General features: G+C 46.7%; 2 protein-coding genes across 7 annotated transcripts in view; one reads left to right on the top strand and one right to left on the bottom strand.

Annotated features, from left to right (window-relative positions):
• LOC133040638 (GON-4-like protein) overlaps nucleotides 1-11,120 on the top strand; it is an 86,435-nt gene extending 75,315 nt beyond the window's left edge. For 4 of the 5 annotated variants that reach the window (XM_061120606.1, XM_061120608.1, XM_061120609.1 and 1 more), the window contains exons 24-32: nucleotides 527-724; nucleotides 1,939-2,082; nucleotides 6,315-6,458; nucleotides 6,561-6,680; nucleotides 7,816-7,929; nucleotides 8,483-8,693; nucleotides 9,185-9,818; nucleotides 9,911-10,013; nucleotides 10,597-11,120. In XM_061120606.1, the coding sequence (XP_060976589.1) occupies nucleotides 527-724; nucleotides 1,939-2,082; nucleotides 6,315-6,458; nucleotides 6,561-6,680; nucleotides 7,816-7,929; nucleotides 8,483-8,693; nucleotides 9,185-9,818; nucleotides 9,911-10,013; nucleotides 10,597-10,746 (1,818 nt within the window). In that variant the 3' untranslated portion in view covers nucleotides 10,747-11,120. The remainder of the gene's footprint in view (nucleotides 1-526; nucleotides 725-1,938; nucleotides 2,083-6,314; nucleotides 6,459-6,560; nucleotides 6,681-7,815; nucleotides 7,930-8,482; nucleotides 8,694-9,184; nucleotides 9,819-9,910; nucleotides 10,014-10,596) is intronic. The other variant, XM_061120611.1, reaches the window with a different exon arrangement.
• MSTO1 (misato mitochondrial distribution and morphology regulator 1) lies at nucleotides 11,114-15,335 on the bottom strand. Of its 2 annotated transcripts, XM_061120619.1 has the most exons (14): nucleotides 15,161-15,335; nucleotides 14,916-15,051; nucleotides 14,348-14,417; nucleotides 14,178-14,253; nucleotides 13,854-13,908; nucleotides 13,637-13,775; nucleotides 13,335-13,452; nucleotides 13,125-13,259; nucleotides 12,867-13,019; nucleotides 12,439-12,570; nucleotides 12,182-12,366; nucleotides 11,846-11,950; nucleotides 11,646-11,758; nucleotides 11,114-11,384 (listed from the first exon to the last, which is right to left on the bottom strand). In XM_061120619.1, the coding sequence occupies exons 1-14, from the start codon at nucleotides 15,242-15,244 to the stop codon at nucleotides 11,167-11,169; spliced, it is 1,719 nt and encodes a 572-aa protein (XP_060976602.1). In that variant the 5' UTR covers nucleotides 15,245-15,335; the 3' UTR covers nucleotides 11,114-11,166. The 2 variants fall into 2 exon arrangements, with proteins under 2 accessions (XP_060976602.1, XP_060976601.1); XM_061120618.1 differs by having other exon boundaries at nucleotides 13,125-13,452; nucleotides 15,161-15,285.
• Between the last annotated feature and the right edge of the window lie 2,238 nt (nucleotides 15,336-17,573).

Below are 17,573 nucleotides of genomic sequence, written 5' to 3' on the forward strand. Positions count from 1 at the left end.
TGATCTTTAGAGTCATGAACCTGCGTGTTTTTCGCAGTGGTCCCTATCTCATTCTTTTGGTAACCACCTAATTCTTTATACCCCCAGCAAGTGGAGTTCTAGCAATAATAATCATGGGTTTTCTTATTCCTGATATTTTCCTAACATTCCTAATTTATGTATTATTTACCCTCAATGATACCATGCTGAAATATATGTACCAAGCACTCCTTATCTATTTCAACATGGAGGTGAAACCTGGAAGGAGAGGTCCAGGCTGTGAGCTAGAGAAAAGTTTACCTGGTTTTGCAGGTAGCACTGTGGTCCCTGGAAAATAGAAATTTTTCCACTCCTCACTGTCAGAAAAAGAGCTCTGCCTTGCTCATGGCCCTGTGGCTTCCATTAATCATCAGATCTTAGGACCTGTCAGAGGAATAACCTCTGACGGATAATCTGGAGCTCTTTAACAGTAACTCTTCCTCCTTCTCCCATCGTTTCTTGGGGCCCAATGAAAGGGGATTGGATGATTGAAAGTCCTCTCATATAGGTCCGAGAAGCCCTGCAGCACATCCCTGGCAAGTATGAAGACTTCCTTCAGGTCATCTATGAGTTTGAGTCAAGCACTCAGAGGCAGACAGCTGTGGATCTCTACAAGAGCCTGCAAATTCTGCTCCAAGACTGGCCTCAGCTGTTGAAGGACTTTGCTGCTTTCCTGTTACCTGAGCAAGCACTGGCCTGTGGATTAGTAAGTAGAGAGGGGGGCAAAGACCACACACTAGGATCCCTGGGTCAGAGCAAGACTAGGCTTGGGTAGTGTTGATCAGGACTGTTCCAGACGCCTGGCTGTTTCTGTAGATAGCTTTCCCTTAGTCCCGGGTCACAAGAGCCTCCTCCTTTTCAAGGGATGGTCTTCTCAGCTCCTGTTCTCTCCTTTTCTTTCCATGTAGAGTGAAGGGTTTGACCTTTGTTGCCAGTGGAGACCTTAGGTACATCATAACCCTTTGCTCCTCACTGTTGCAAAACAGGCTTTCCTTCAACAAATATTTACTGAGAAACTGGTGTTTTAGGCAGAGTTCTAGATATTAGAAATGTAATAATTATAAAACTAAAATCCTTGCCTTCATGGAGCCTATATTCTCATGGGGAAAGTCAGGTGTTATATATGTTATAAAAGTGATAAAAGATATAAACAGTAAAGTATATTGAATGCTTTATAGTGATAATGTTGCAGTTGTTTTTTTTTTTTTTTTTTTTTTGTAAATGTTGCAGTTTTATACACAGTAGTCTGGGAAGGCCCCGGTGGCTACATAACATTTGAAATATTGGAGAATAAGTGTCTGAACTTGAGGGATATCCCAGTAGTTCTGGGTTTCTTGTCACAGGAATAATGGATATAATATTATTATATTATTGTTTTCATATTGTTATTATATTAGCCTGATAGTCTTAAAGCAGTTAAATGGTCATGGGATGATTATACATAATTTTTTCTTTATCATTATGAGGATCAAATGAATACATATGTGAAAATACTTTGTAACCTGGCATGTGTCTGATCTCTCAGTCTCTGAAAACTGTAAGCAACTTGAGATACATAACTCTTAAATCTTTCATTTACATCTTAGTTTTCTTGAGTTGGTAGACCCCAGTAACCCAAGGTAGATAGATGCTAGGGTCTTAAAACAAAAAAAAAAGATCTTACAGGGAATTCCCTGGCAGTCCAGTGGTTAGGGCTTGGTACTTTCACTGCTGGGGCCCAGGTTCAATTCCTGATTGGAGAACTAAGATCCACAAACTTTGTGGTGAGGCCAAAAAAAAAAAGATATCACCGTTGTAAACCAGAGCCTTGTCATCCCCTATGCCTCCAGCACATTTTTCCTGGGTTTTACGCTTAGAGCCCTCAAGTCCTTCTCAGGCTGCATAGATGACTCCTCTTTTGCCCTCTTTCCACTCTGGTAGTTTGAAGAGCAGCAGGCTTTTGAGAAGAGTCGCAAGTTTCTTCGGCAGCTGGAAATTTGCTTTGCAGAGAACCCCTCACACCACCAGAAGATCATCAAGGTCCTCCAGAGCTGTGCAGACTGCTTGCCCCAGGAGATCACTGAGGTATTCTGTCCTGTCCTGCTTCCCTTCCATTGTCATCTTGGCCTTTGGCCTTTCATTCTCCCTTTCTAAGCAATCCTCTGGCTTCTGAGCAATGGACTTCTGGAGGGGATGAAGATGGCAAGGGGTTTTTAGGCTTACCTAAGGCATAAAACTTGTGGCTCAGACGGTAAAGCGTCTGCCTACAATGCGGGAGACCTGGGTTCGATCCCTGGGTCAGGAAGATCCCCTGGAGAAGGAAATGGCAACCCACTCCAGTACTCTTGCCTGGAAAATCCCATGGACGGAGGAGCCTGGTAGGCTGCAGTCCATGGGGTCGCTAAGAGTCGGACATGAGTGAGCGACTTCACTTTCACTTTTCACTTTCATGCATTGGAGAAGGAAAAAGCAACTCACTCCAGTGTTCTTGCCTGGAGAATCCCAGGGATGGGGGAGCCTGGTGGGCTGCCGTCTGTGGGGTCGCCCAGAGTCAGACACGACTGAAGTGACTTAGTAGCAGTAAGAGCAAAGAATCTGAAAAAGTATATATGTATATGTGTGTGTGTGTGTGTGTGTGTATGTGTGTGTGTATGTATATGTATGTATGTGTGTGTATATATATGTATGTGCATGTATATGTATGTGTGTATATATGTATATGTGTGTATATGTGTATATGTATGTATATGTGTATATGTATATATGTGTGTATATGTATGTGTGTGTATATATGTATATGTGTGTATGGGTGCGTGTGTGTATGTATGTGTGTATATGTGTGTGTATGTGTGTGTGTGTGTATGTGTGTGTGTGTGTGTGTGTGTGTGCTGGACACCTGAAACTAACACAATGTTGACCATACTGTGAATCAACTGTATACATCAGTTAAAAAAGTAATAATTCAGGCATACCTCAGAGACATTGCAGGTTCAATTCCAGACCATCATAGTACAGTAAATATTGCAGTAAAGTGAGTCACATGAATTTTTTGGTTACCTAGTGCATGTAAAAATTATGTGTACACGATGAAGTGAAGTGCGTGTGTGCTCAGTGAAGTATGTGTATCTGACTCTTGGCGATCCCATGGACTGTAGCCCACCATACTCCTCTTTCCATGGAATTTTCCAGGCAGGAATACTGGAATGGGATGCCATTTCCTACTCCAGGGGTTCTTCCCAACCCAGGGATTGAACCCACATCTCTTGCGTCTCCTGCACTGGCAGGCAGATTCTTTACCCACAGTGCCACCAGGGAAGCCCAACCATAGTTTATTAAGGATGCAGTAGCATTATGCTTTAAAAAATGTACATATGTTAATTAAAAAATGTTCACAATTTGTAAATCAAGTATATTTCAACTTTCAAAAAATGCTAGGGAATTCCCTGGTGGTCCAGTGGTTAAGACTCCAAGCTTCCATTTCACAGGGTACAGGTTTAATCCCTGGTCAGGGAACTCAGATCTTGAATTCTACACAGAACAGCGGAAAAAAAATGTCAGTCAGCATCCAAGTCTTTAGCAAGTTGTCATCTTTTTGTTGCTGGGGGGTCTTGCCTCAGCATTGTTGGTGCTGACTGATCAGGTAGTGGTTGCTGAAGATTAGAGTCGATGTGGCAACTTTTTTTCTTTCTTTCTTTAAAAAATATTTATTTGCCTGCACCAGGTCTTAGTTGTGGCATGTGGGATCTAGTTTCCTGACCGCCGATCAAAGCTGGACCCCTTGCATTGGGAGTGTGGAACCTAAGCCACTGGACGACCAGGGAAGTCCCCATAATTTCCTAAAACAATGAAGTCTGCCCCATTGATGGGCTCTTCCTTTCATGAATGATTTCTCTGTAGCATTTTATTTACAGTAAAACTTTCAGAATTGGAGTCAATCTTCTCAAACCTTGCCATTGCCTTATCAACTAAGTTTATGTAATGTTCTAAATCCTTTGTTGCCATTTCAACAATCTTCATAGCAACAGCTTCACCAGGAGTAGATTCCATTTCAAGAAACCTCTCTTTGCTCATCTGCAAGAAGTAACTTCTTATCCGTTCAGGTCTTATGTGGGATTGCAGCAATTTAATCCCATCCTCAGGCTCCACATCTGTTTTTAATCCTCATGCTGTTTCTGTCACATCTGCTGTTACTTCCTCCATTGAAATCTTGAACTCCCTCAAAGTCATCTGTGAGTGTTGAAATCAACTTCTTCCAAATTCCTGTTAATGTTGATTATTTGGACCTCTTCCTGTGAACCACAAATGTTCTTAATGGTATCTAGAATGGTGAATCTTTTCCAGAAGGTTTTCAGTTTTCTCTCCCCGGATCCATTGGAGGAGGAATCACTATCTGTGTTGGCTGTAGCCTTATGAAATGTATTTCTGAAGTATTGAGTCTTGAAGTTAGAAATGACTCCTTGATCCATGGGCTGCATGATGGTTCTTTTGCTAGCAGGCACGAAAACATTAATCTCCTTGTACATCTCCATCAGAGCTCTTGGGTGACCAGATGTATGGTCAGTGAGCAATAATGTTCTCAAAGGATTGTTTCCTGAGTAGTAGGTCTCAGCAGTGGGCTTCAGATGTTCAGTAAATCATGTTGTCCACAGATGTGCTGTCATCCAGGCTTTGTTGTTCCATTTAAACCAGCAGAAGCAGAGTAGATTCAGCATAGTTTGGAAGGACTGTAGGATTTTTGGAATGGTAAATGAGCATTGGTTTCAAGTTAAAGTCACCAGCTATGTTAGCCCCTAATCAAAGAGTCAGCCTGTCCTTTGAAGCTTATAAGTCAGGCATGACTTTTCCTGTCTAGTTATGAAAATCATAGATGGCATCTTCTTCCAATAAAAGTCTTTTTCTACACTGAAAATCTGTTGTTAGTGTAGCCATCTTTATTAGTTATCTTAGACCTTCTGGATAACTTGCTGTAGCTTTTACATTAGCACTTGCTGTTTTATCCTACACTTTCATGTTGTAGAGATGGCTTCTTTCTTTTTTTTTTGGCTTCTTTCTTTAAACTCTGTGAATCACTTTTTCTAGCTTCAAAATTTGCTTCTGCAGGTTTCTTCACCTGTCTCAGCCTTCATAAAACTGAAGAGAATTAGGGTTTGGGGGCTTCCCAGGTGGCTCTGTGGTAAAGAATTCACCTGCCAAGCATGAGAGTCACAGGCGACTCTGTTTCCACCTTTGTGTCAGGAAGGTCCCCTGGAGAAACAAATGGCAACCCACTCCTGTATTCTTGCCTGGGATATTCCATTGGACAGAGGAGCCTGGCGGGCTACAGTCAGTCCTTGGGGTGGCCAAGAGTCGGACATGGACTGAGCAACTAAACGACAAGGCCTTTTTCTGGTATAGGCTTGACTTAATGGAATGTTGTCACTGATTTGATCTTCTGGTTTGATCTTAGACCACAAAACTTTCTCCATATCAGCAAGAAAGCTGTTTTGCTTTCTTATCATTTGTGTATTCATTGGAATAGCACTTTTAACTTCCTTCAAGAACTTTTCCTTCGCGTTCATGGCTGTTTGGCACAAGAGGCCTAGTTTTCAATCTGCCTTGGCTTTAGGTGTGCCTTCCTCACTAAGCTTGATCATTTGTTGCTTTTGACTTAAAGTGAGAGGTGCGCATCTATATCTTTCCCTTGAACACTTAGAGCCTTTATAGGTCCAAAGTATTCAAGTGAAATTGGCTTAATTTCAATATTGGTGTCTCAGGGAATAGAGAGGCCCAAGGAGAGGGAGACAGATGGCGGAACTGTCCGTCAGTGGAGTAATCAGAACACGTACACCTTTAAGTCCGCTGTCTCTTTTGGGTGAGATGCGTGGTGCTCCCAAGCAATTATAGTAGTAACATCGAAGATCGATGATCACATATCGCCGCTATAGACATAATAAACAATTCTGTAATATTGTGGGAAGTATCAGAATGGGACACAGAGACACAAAATGAACAGATGATGTTGGAAAATTGGTGCTGATAGACTTGCTTGACCCAGGGTTGCAATGAACCTTCAGTTTGTAAAAAAAAAAAAAAAAGAAAAAGCAAAATTCTGTATCTGAGGTGTGATAAAGCAAAGACACTAAATCAAGGTATGCCTATACTCCTGTGTAGGCAAGCAAGGAGGGAGAGGGAGTTTAGGAGTTCTTAATCAAAGAGTATCTTCTGTGTGTCTCCCAGTTGATAAGGAAAGTAGCCCTCAGAAGTATATGCGATTGATTTGGAATGGTGGTCTAGAGAGGCTCTAGAGACTTCATCTTTCCTTCTGCCACTCTCCCCAGCTCAAGACACAGATGTGGCAGCTCCTCAAGGGCCACGACCACCTACAGGATGAGTTCTCCATCTTCTTTGACCATCTGCGCCCAGCAGCTAGCCGGATGGGTGACTTTGAAGAGATCAATTGGACCGAGGAGAAGGAGTATGAGGTACAGGCCTTGAGGCTGCAGTGGGGGTGTGAAGGGGGAAGGTCATATGTAGGAGGGACATCTGCCCAGAGTCTTTGTTGAGTGGCACCAACTCCTCCCCAGTTTGATGGCTTTGAAGAAGTGGCATTGCCTGATGTGGAAGAGGAAGAGGAACCTCCCAAGATACCCACAGCCTCAAAGAACAAAAGAAGAAAAGAGATTGGGGTCCAAAATCACGATAAGGTACGCTAGGTTGTTGGGGGTTATCCTGATTCAAGCCTTGCATTTTCTGTCTGAGTGGTTCTCTGGTGTAGGGTGGCGCTAAGCCTCTGTGATCTGCGGCAGCCGTGGAGCAGGAGCCACAGGTCAGGTCAGGCTGCTGTGCCGCACACCCTGAGCCCACGGGAAGAACAGTGCAGTGGCTGAGGAGGTCCCAGCCTTGTTAACTCGTTAGAAGGATCTGTTTCTCTTGCTCAGAGATACTTCTCTTGCCCTTGGGTCTTCTTCCTTTCTGTTCTTGTGAAAAAATAGAACCAGGATTCCTCATTTTAGTAATGACAACAACTGACACCTAGCCGTATTCCAAAGCATCACGTATCTCTTATATTTTACATGGGTTGTTCAGCTAATTCTCATGGTCACCCTGTGAAAAGATTGTTTTGTTTGCGTTTTACAGAAGAGGAAACTGAAGTGCAAAGAGGGGCTGTTCCCAGGGCCTCATGTTAGTCAGGGACGAGTTGGTTGGCCCCAGAGCCCACCTATGCTCACTGCTCTCTGTTGTCTTCAGGAAGTAGTCTTTTAGTCACTGTCCCTTTGCTGCATGTCTTGTACTCTTTCTTGGGGAAAACCACTTCTTAGTACCTGAATGACCTTAGGCAATTTATTTAATCTTTGTTTCAGTTTCTGCATTGTTAACGGGGGTAATAATGGTACTTATGTCTTGGGTTTATTGAACAGAGAGTATCATTGAGTGAGCCTTCCATATGTACAAAGCCCTCTCTCAAGGGGATTGGAAGAGAGGGGAGAGCTCCAGGCACAGGGCAACAGAGACAGAGGCGGACGAGTGAGTAGATCGAAGCCCGCAACGGAGCTCTCCGTGACTTAGCCTGACGGCACCACTTAAATGTGTCCTGAAACGTCTGGGCGACTGGGGTCTGTCAGCCTGTGGGTCATTTACAGATTGTTTCAGGGATGCATAGTAGGCTTTAATTGAGTTTGGCCAATTGTCTCCCCAGGCAGTGTGAAGAAATGGTATATAATAAAAGAGAAAGGAAGTTGGGGAGGGGGTCAGGGGGCGGACTTGTTCAGATGGCTCACAATTGGCTCCCTCCTGGTACCAGAAATGTTTGACAGCTAACCAAGCCCAGGTGTCTCCTAGGAGGCTGAGTGGCCAGATGGGGCCAAGGACTGTGCCTGTTCCTGCCATGAGGGAGGTCCTGACTCCAAGATGAAGAAGAGCAAAAGGAGAAGTTGTAGCCACTGCAGCAGCAAGGTGAGGAGAGAACTGGTACCCAGGGGTTTCAGAGTTGCTGGGGCCAGCCCCAGGTTGCTCTGCTGTTTGGGTATTGTTACCCCAGATCTGTGCATTATTGAATTCCTAAAAAGATTACACGTGAATAAATAACACGCTGTATACATACTCATTAGTGTGTGTATGCAAAATAAATAGAATCTTTAAAAATATATGTAACAGATTTTGCTTTTTAAAGGTAATCTTTTAGGTAAAGTTTTGAAATAGGGAAAAATACCAACCAGTTCATATATTTTCCCTCTAAGATTTTCTTTTTTTAAATGAAACAAACGTGTGTGAGGAAAACAGCCGAAAGGTAGTGCTGCTTCTCTAGGCTTGGTTGCCAGCAAAAATACAGTCCTTGGTTGGAGGAGGAGTGGTAGAATGCAGCACTCTATTTTGGGCCCTTTAAAACCCTTGGAGCAGGCATGCATGTTGCTTGACTTGCTGAGCATCGTGCAGGGCTTCTTCCTGTGGTCAGCCCCCAAGACAAAAGAGGTCAGGAGACCCTTGACCCAGAAGGCCATCCCTGCAGGTCTGTGACAGCAAACCCTACAAGAGCAAGGAGCCCCATGAGTTGGTGGGCAGCAGTCCCCACCGAGAGGCCAGTCTTACGCCTGGTGCTAAGGAAGCTGGGCAGGGCAAGGACGTGATGGAGGAGGAAGCCCCAGAAGAGCGAGAAAGCATTGAGGCAGCCCAGAGCAGGACTGGCAGGAGTACCAGGAAGGGAGAGGTGCCTGTTGCAGGTGAGTGACCCGACTGCCAGCCCAGCCTTTCTCCCTTTATTTCTGTCTCATTCTCACGTGCTTCACGCAGGGACGTCTTTGAGCCTGGATAACATTGGTCTTTTCAGGGATAGACTACCACCTCTTTTACTAATAAACCAGTAGGAAACTCTTCTCCTGTCTAGCCTTAATTTTCTCTCCTGTGGCCTCAGTCCTCTTGTAGAATTAAGAGTGCATAACATCCGCATGATCCAGCATTTTCTTCTTGTGTTCCCATTCCTGAACCCCTTCTCCTTATCTGCAGATCCTCTATGATCTGTATTCTAAAGACTCAGCCATTCTCAGCTTTGGCAACGGACTTTATATCTTTATATAAACAACTCTAGCCCCTACCCTTGCCTCACTCTTGTACATCAGAACTTTGTCACAGTAGTTTGCCAGAGTGACCCCATGGTAATTTGTAGTCCTTAGATGCAGTGTGACCCTTAGGTCCTTATTTTCCTCCTAAATAGGATTGGCAGCGGGGAGCACTTTGCCATCCCCTAAAGAAGTGACTTTTACAGACCAGCTCCTCCTTGATGGCCTGCCACCACCCTGCTCACCAGAGCCTCCTCAGCTTCCCTCCACAGCTGGAACTGTGCTGTGCACTGTCAGGAGTAACCAGGCTGAGCCTGCAGCTCTCCCCTGCCCCAGGGCATCCCCCGGACCTCAGGATGAGGGGGAGGGCCACAAGCCAGGGGCTGAGCTGGAACAATCCATGCTGGCCTGGGATGCCTCCGAAACTGAGAAATTGCCTGGAACTGTCGAACCCCCTGCCTCTTTTCTGAGTCCTGTTTCCTCAAGGACTGGAGACTTCGGGAGAAGACAGGTGCCTGGGAAACCAGACACAGAAGAGAGCTGGCTGCCTTCCAGCAGAGCTGGGGCAACCACAGCAGACAGGGTGTCCCCTCTCCATGGAGCTTCTTCAGCAGGAGTTGACACTTCAGAGACTTCTCCTAAAGTCCCTAGAGGAGGTTTGGCTAAAGACAGTGGACTACAGGGCAAGGGTCCAGCAGGGGAGCTGCAGACGAAGGCCACAGAAGCTACAGTATGTGCCAACAACAGCAAGGTCAGCTCCACTGGGGAAAAGGTGGTCCTGTGGACAAGGTAGGTGCGGACAGAGGATGTATGTGTGTTTGGAAAGCGCGTGGAACACACCAGGTTACTGATTGAGATTAATCGCCATGTGTGGATTCCAGGGAAGCTGACCGGGTGATCCTGACCATGTGCCAGGAGCAAGGAGCACAGCCGCAGACTTTCAGTGTCATCTCCCAGCAGCTGGGAAATAAGACCCCTACTGAGGTAAGCAGGGTGAGCCTTGCTAGAGCTTCAAGCCCTAGAGGAACCAAGGAAAGGGTTTGGCAAGAAGAGGACAGTTGGCCAACCAAGATATGATTGGGGATTGTAAGTTCTGCCCTGAGTAAGACCTGGACTTGTCAGCATGGATAGTAGTGGCTCTAGAAGCGAAAGGGCATTTTTGAGGGAGAAGCCCCAGATTGCATTTTAGTTTTTAGAAGGAATGTGACTTTGAGTGGTGTTTAGTCTCTTGACCCGAGTTTCCTTATCTGTAAGGAGGACTCAACCCTCACAGCCTGTGTGCAACAAATCAGATGGTTCATGTTGGTGTATCATATAGCTTGCTTGAGTGAGCGCATGCCATGTCGCTTCAGTTGTATCAGACTCTTCACAACCCCATGGACTGTAGCCTACCAGGTTCCTCTGTCCGTGGGATTCTGCAGGCAATAAGTGGGTTGCCATCCCCTTCTCCAGGGATCTTTCTGACCCAGGGATCAAACCTGTGTCTCCTGCACTGGCAGGCGGGTTGAAATGTTAATGTGTTACTAACTTAAGAAGAGTGAAGTTAGGCCCCTCACTCTCCTCCTAGGTTTCCCATCGTTTTCGAGAACTCATGCAGCTCTTCCACACAGCCTGTGAGGCCAGCTCTGAGGACGAGGACGACGCGACCAGTACCAGCAATACAGACCAGCTGTCTGACCACGGGGACCTTCTGTCTGAGGAAGAGCTGGATGAGTGAGACCTGGAGTGTGAGGGTGTCATCTGAGCATTGAGCCCACCAGGCACCCTGGTGATCAGGGAGAGGGTGGGGTGCTGCACCTCGCTTTTGCAGCTGTTGAGTTCAGTATGCGGAGCTGGAGGAACAGGGGCCAGGGACAGTGACAAAGGCAGGCTGGGGGTCGCACGGTCCTGCCACCCTGTGCATCTTTTACGAAGACCTTAGAAATAGTTGTAAAGAGCATTGAGGGAGAGTGGGTCGCAGTTCCTTTTCTGTGTTGTACTTTTTTCTGTCTGATGGTACATATTTATTGTTGTGTGATTTGATCACAGTGTTTCTAAATGTAATAAATGCGTGTGTTGGTGTAGCCAGTCCCAAGACACTGAGCTCCTGCACCCAGCAGTTTTTATTGTAAACAAGTCCTTTCCTTTTCTTGGAGCTTTAGTCCATGAGCCTGTCGTTGCCACTCTCGTAGCACTGGGCCAGGTCTCGCAGATCCTGCAGTGTCTCCTCTAGGTCATCCTGTTCCACTCCAGCGTCCATGAAGCTGGCCCAGCGTCGCAGGTCAAGTTTGGAGAGATCTTTGGCCAAATCTCCCAGGGCCCGGTTCAAGGAGGAAGAGGAGCAGAGGGCCCCGAGCACTGGGATGCTCTCCACCGCTGCGGAGAGGGAGGATGGGAGCTGTCCTACCCTGGGGCTCTATCGCTCACACGGGGAGGCCTGGGCCTCTGGCAGACTTGACTGTAGTCAACTATACAGCGTCCTGTCCCCTCTGTACACCAGCAACTAGGGGAAGAACCCTTCTCTGAGGAACCACAGAGTGCATAAAGGAGTGTTGCCCAGTACTTTCATTCATGAAGGGATACTGTAAAAGTTTCTCATGCTTGAAAACCTCTGGGTTTTCTTCACCTGCTACATACCTGTCCCTGCTGGAGGAGCATCGAGTAGCAAACCGTGCTGGCTGAGGCGTGAGGAGAAGAGGTAGGGGTAAGGAGGGACTGCCTTGCAGGGAGTCAGCAGCAGATGGGAAGAGCTGTGGGGGCGAGAGCACAGCAGCTGAGTGAGAGAAAGTCAAGGGAGGTCTGAGGTCTGGGAGGAGAGGAGCAAGCATTCTACTGACCTCCTGACTCTAGGCTGCTGCTGCTGCAAATACTGGGCCAAGACTTCTTCCCCAGTGGTGCACGTGTGGAGCGGGGAGGGCAGAGGTGTCCCGGGGGTGAGCTGACTGCCAGAACAAAGCCAAAAGCACCTTTAAACTGTGGCAGCATGAATGAGAAACTAGGACTTAGGTTCTCAGGCCATCAGCTTGATCAGGATGCTCAGAGTCTGTTTTACCAATAAGTGGGGCAGAGGGAAGGCGAGCAGGGCAGTGCCATTAGGCTGTCCGGAGGTATCCGGGAGAAAAGCATGTGAAACGGAAGTCTGACAAGGGCTCCTGAGGACCACCTGTCCTTACCTGGTGTGGCGTGCTCTGTCTAGACCCCTCAGCACCACCGACTGGGCAAAGCAGCATGTCCCAGAAGGGTCCCCACATGCAGACAGTGGGGTCCATGGGGTGGCCTGTCCAAGCTGCATTAGGGTATCAGGGAGGGACTGGCTTGGAACTAAGGGGAAGGGGATAGTTGCTCCTGCTGTCACCACCTAAAGGTAAGAAAGAAATCAAGTTACAGAGCCTTTCTCAGCTCTGACCCAGCTCTTCACAAAGCTTCATACCTTTTTCCCAGAGAAGTTCAGCATATCAGCCAGATGAACCATGGAAACTGGTGAGGACCGTAGGCGATAAGGAACAGTGACTGTGTCCAGGGCTGTAGCTAGGATGGCACCACAGTGGACGGGCAGAGCGGCCTGTAAAGAGGATAAGAAGAAAAGCACTTGGCCTTTTGGGTGTAGAAAAGAGGCTGTGTCGGCGGTAGTAACGGCAGAGATGTCTGTGTGCTTTGGGACAGAGCAGGGGTGTGTTTGGCCCCGGGCTGGACAGGCATAGGACAGTGTCATCTAAGAGGCCACATCAGGGCCGAGTTCAAGATGAGGCTTCAAAATAGATCCAGTAGCAGATAAAGGCTGATTTGGGGGGCGGGGGTGTCTGTGTGTGTGATGTCCTTTCATTAGCTATAAGTCAGAACAAGAGCATCGAGTCTTACGTCATACTGCAGGAGAGGGAAGCTGACGGGCGGCTCAGGTCGCAGCCCCAGGCTCCCACCCAAGGATAAGGGGCAGACCAGAGAGCTGTGAGCAGACAGGTGTACCAAACCGAAAGCTGTGTTTAACAGACGGTAGATGTTTTTTTGCAGCTCCTGGTGAAAGAAATGAGGGCAGTTTGATTTAACCAATGTTCTCACTGGGCATTCCTTCATTTCTCCATGGGGCTCTTCCTCCCACACCCTGGAAGAACTACTCACCCCAAGGCGGTACGGACCAGGGAGCAGGCCCCAGGTGATTATTCCCCGCCCTGAATACTCGTCTTGTAGCAACTCCGCAGCCTTGGCGCCCAGCCCAGAGAAGCCATCGTGCAGGTCACACAGAATCTGGAAGCCCTGGAGAGAGGTGAAAAGTGAAAGTGGCAGGATGAGGGATGTTTCTATACAGTGCCCGCCGTGCCCCTCAGCTACCTGCAGGTAGTCACACTCCTCCACGTAGAAATGCAGCCTGTCCTCCAGCTCTTCCAGGTACTTGGGTTCCTTCAGGATGCTCTCCCCTTGGCCAAAAGCCTCCAGGCGGCCTGCTTCCCTGCCGTGCAAAACCACAGTCTGGGACTTACAAGACTCCCCCCACTTTCATCTTTCTGCCTATGATCTTGTTTTGGAGGAGGGCAGGGAAGATGGTCTCAAGAGCCTCATCCAGCACTGCTGGGGACCCAAATTCTTGCCTTACAGCCTCTAGCTCCCCACCCCACCACCACCACGCCTCGTACCCATCATGGTTGTATTTGTGAATCATACAGATGCTCCGGGGGTGGAGATGGACTCTGAGGAAGTCTGACCAGACTCTGATACTGCCCTCTGTGGGCATAACTGGTTTTGGAGTTCTAGCGTTGGTGAATGGTGGGGGACCTGAAGAAAAAAAGGCAGTGTGCCTTTGTGTTCCTGCACCGCCCAGTCCCCACTCTGCAGTCCCTGGAGAAGTCTCACCTTTGCCATTGGGAATTGATTTGACCCTCCAGGTACCATCACTACTCAGCACTCCCTGGGAGGGATGAGAAAATCTACATTTAGGTCCAGGCAGTCTAGAGGCGAACACTGATTTATTCTCCCTTTTTTTTTTTTGCTGGCCACACCCTGTAAACCTCCTTCATGTTCTCGTAGTAGTCACAGTCCTTCAGGAGGAAAAAAGTGCTTTTTCTTAAAATACCATTCTAGGGCACTGAGGGTGACCAAAATTCTCTTTTTCTCTGCCCCAGTGGAGGTGCACTGGTTGTAGCACTGGGCTTACAAGTTCAGGACAGAGGTCCTCACCTCTGCGCTCAGAAGGTCCTGGAGATAAGGGTTCTTGGGATAGAGTTCCTCTGTGTGTGTGGTGAGCTTCCCTTGCCTGAAAGAAAGTGGAAATTGATCATAGTGGCAGCTTCCTTGAGTTCTCCACCTTCCTGTGCTCCTTCCCAACTCCTCTCCAAAATCACAAATACCATGCTATTGCAGCATCTAGCTGTTTGTCCCTGTAGAGTCCACCTTCTTGCTTTAGGGAGCTCAGACTACCTGTACAAAAATAATAAGCAATTAGGTAAATCCCAGCCCCTCCCGTCCTGCAGCTAACCTTCCACTGATCACCTGATAACCTGCCGACACCCTCACTCCAGCACTTGGCCTTTCCAAGCTTTCTTGTAATATACATGGGCTAGAAAAAACCCTTGCATAGGAAAATTTGGATTCCATCCTTCATTTCCCAGCTTAGTCATTAGCTGTGGAACCTGGGCAAAGACCACAACCAGCGGTTCTACGGGAGCGCCACAGCTGAGCATCTCGCTGTCCAGGGACAAGAAGCCCATTCCAGAGATAGCTCTTGAATGGAATAGTTTTCCTTTTTTGCGTCCCCTCAGGTGTCGGCATACTGTGGTTAGCTCTCCCTATGGCTCCTCATCTCTAGTCCCACAGGCTAGTACAGTAGGAGTCAAGGATCTTGACGCGAACCGCTGCTAGAAACTCCACACGCGAAAGGGAACTCGGGTAACTGGCCGACCCGGGCCACCACCTAACCCTTCAGATCCATGAGGATGAGTCTCGGCGTGTAGGTCTCTTGGCCATGTAACGTCCGGCCGGTCCTGTACAGGACGTCGGGGCACAGCTCTCCCGGCGGCTCTTTGGCATCGTTCGGCCTGCACAACGCAGCATCCTGAGGAGGCACAGAGGAAGGACTGGACTCGGGCGGCGAGAGGAACAGGCCAGAAGCAAGGACTTCTGGAGACCCGGAAAACTCAGCTGAGGCGGCCAAAAGACCTTACCTGCTGGTTCCACCAGTGCGCTCCCACGAAACCCGCAAAATGTCCCAACTGCAAAGTGAGGACCTCCCGGGCCCCGCCCGCCATGCCGCGCGGCTCCGCTGAGTAGAACGGCCGCTCCCTGCCCACCGTTGCTCCTTGCGGATTGGCTCAGCGGGATGTGGGTGGGGCCTCACCCCCGGGGTCCTATTGGTGCATAAACACATCCTTTCCCATAGGATAAAAGATTCGTTGGCTTTAAAGACCCCGCTTATCATACCCCGCCTCTTCCTAGCGTGGACCAGTCCTGCTTACCAGTTGTCGTCCAGGGGCGGGGCCCCGCGGCGTTTGCCGGAAGTGGTAGGCAGGCGTGCTCCAGCGCCATGCTGAAGCGTTTTTGGTTCGGAGTTCTCTGCGTCTCACGTGGGGTCTCTGGCGTTGCTCACTGAAGATTCTCATACATACTCCTTGCGGCTCTTGCAGCTGTTGTTTTTTCTTTCAGAGGATACTTAATGCTGGCTAATAGCGCCTCAGGCAAAAAATAAAACCTTGCCAGAAAACAGACTCCTGGAGGACGAAATGGTAACCCACTCCAGTATTCTTGCCCCTGGGAAACCCCATGAAGAGAGGATCCTTGCGGGTTACAGTGCAAAGGGTCGCAAAGAGTGAGACATGACAGAGCACAGCACAGGAAATAGACGCTTACTTAAAGCCTCACATGGCGTTTTCTTCTCTCCAAAAGTCATAGCCTTCCTGACTTCTGACCTAGTGACTGACTCTCTCGCTCTATTATCTGTCTGTTATGTAAGTCAATCGGAGTACGTATTCTTTTGCGTTTGCCTTTTGCTCAGTATTGTTAAATTCTTCCCTGTTGTTGCATATACTTAGCGTAGTTCATTTTCATTGCTTCAGAATTCCATCTTACGATTATACCTCAAGTGATTCTCTGCAGATAATAGACTTTGAAGTTGTTTCCAATTTGGGACTAGTAGGTGCAGCGGTTAACATTCTTGTGCATGTGGACATGCACACATTTCTGTTGCGTAAATACCTAGGAGTGTAATTGTTGGGTCATGAGGATGGATATTTTTGGATACGGTAAATAATAAACGTCTCTAACTTTACAGTTTCACCAGCAGTATAGAGAGTTTTCAGGTGATGTTCCATAACCTTGCCAACATTAAACAATTTTTGTCATTATCATTGATTTTATTTTCTTGAGTATTGGTGAGATTGAGAGTATCTTTTTGTATGTTCATCACCTTTAGAATAGTCAGTTTTGTGAGGTATAGAGCATGTTCAAGTCTCTTGCTCGTGTTTCTTTTGGGTTGTCTCACCTGTTTGTAGGGTAAGTATTTGGTTCTGTTGAAAATATCTTCTCCCACCGAATTATATTAACTCTTCCACTATGTCAGTTTTTGTTTTTTTTTAGGCTATGTTATTAATACATACTACTTTATATTTCCTGATGGATTGAAATTTCCACCATTACAAACTATCCCTCTTTTTCTCAAATAATGCTGTTTTACCTTAATACCTGTTTTGTTAGTAATACAGATGAACCAGCTTTCTTTTGGTTAGTGTTTGCCTTGTATAATTTTTTTTCACTTATAACTTTAATTTGTATTTTGAAGACAGTATAGGCCAGAAGCAAACACCAAGATGGGAGTATACATATATGTGCCTTGTCAGGGAAATGCCTGTGTGGAAACATCTCAGGGAACCAGAGGAGGCTGGGAGTCTCAGGCCTTGAGGAAGGTATGAACCAAATGAACAGTAGAGTGAAGGAAGAAGTGTGCAGTTTTTTTTTTTTTTAACCCTTATTGAGGTGTTATTTATATACATTAAATGATTTGAGGTGTCATTTATATCCATTTTAAGTGTTTGATTTTGTAAATACAGAGCTGTGCAGTTATTACCATAATTCAGTTTTAAATAATTTACATCATCCCCAAAAGATTCTTCCTGTGTGATTACAGGTAAGCTCTGTTCCTACCCCTAACACCAGGCAACCACTATAGTCTACTTTTGCCTTTATAGATCTGCCATTTCTGGACGTTTCATATAATTATACAAAGCTGATCTTTTGTGCTTGGAGTCTCAGCATAAGGTTTTTGAGTTCCTATGTTGTAGCATGTGTTAGTATTTTGCTCATTTTTGGTAATCCATTTTTAAGTTGATGAATAGTTGGATTATTTTCACTTTTTAGCTGTTATGAATAATGTTACTATGAATAGTCTCATGCTGCTTGAACACAACTCTTGTGTGGACATATTTTCATTTCTTGAGGGTAAATACTTAGGGGTGAAATTGCTGGCTCATGGGACAACTTCATGCTTAACATTTTTAGGAACTGCCAAACTGTTTTCCAAAGTTATATTTCCATTTTATATTGGCACTTGAAATGTTAGAGGGTTCTTTTTTTTTTTTTTTCCCC

Source organism: Dama dama, chromosome 20 (assembly GCF_033118175.1).
Source record: "Dama dama isolate Ldn47 chromosome 20, ASM3311817v1, whole genome shotgun sequence".
Taxonomy (NCBI): domain Eukaryota; kingdom Metazoa; phylum Chordata; class Mammalia; order Artiodactyla; family Cervidae; genus Dama; species Dama dama.

What these genes read in the sequence shown, in the direction of transcription:
- MSTO1 (XM_061120618.1), bottom strand. Translation starts at nt 15,244, where the DNA reads ATGGCGGGCGGGGCCCGGGAGGTCCTCACTTTGCAGTTGGGACATTTT. An exon ending in ATCAATTCCCAATGGCAAAG is followed by an intron (nt 13,776 to 13,853) that starts GTGAGACTTCTC and finishes TTTTTTCTTCAG; the next exon opens with GTCCCCCACCATTCACCAAC. An exon ending in GACAGAGCACGCCACACCAG is followed by an intron (nt 11,951 to 12,181) that starts GTAAGGACAGGT and finishes TTGTTCTGGCAG; the next exon opens with TCAGCTCACCCCCGGGACAC.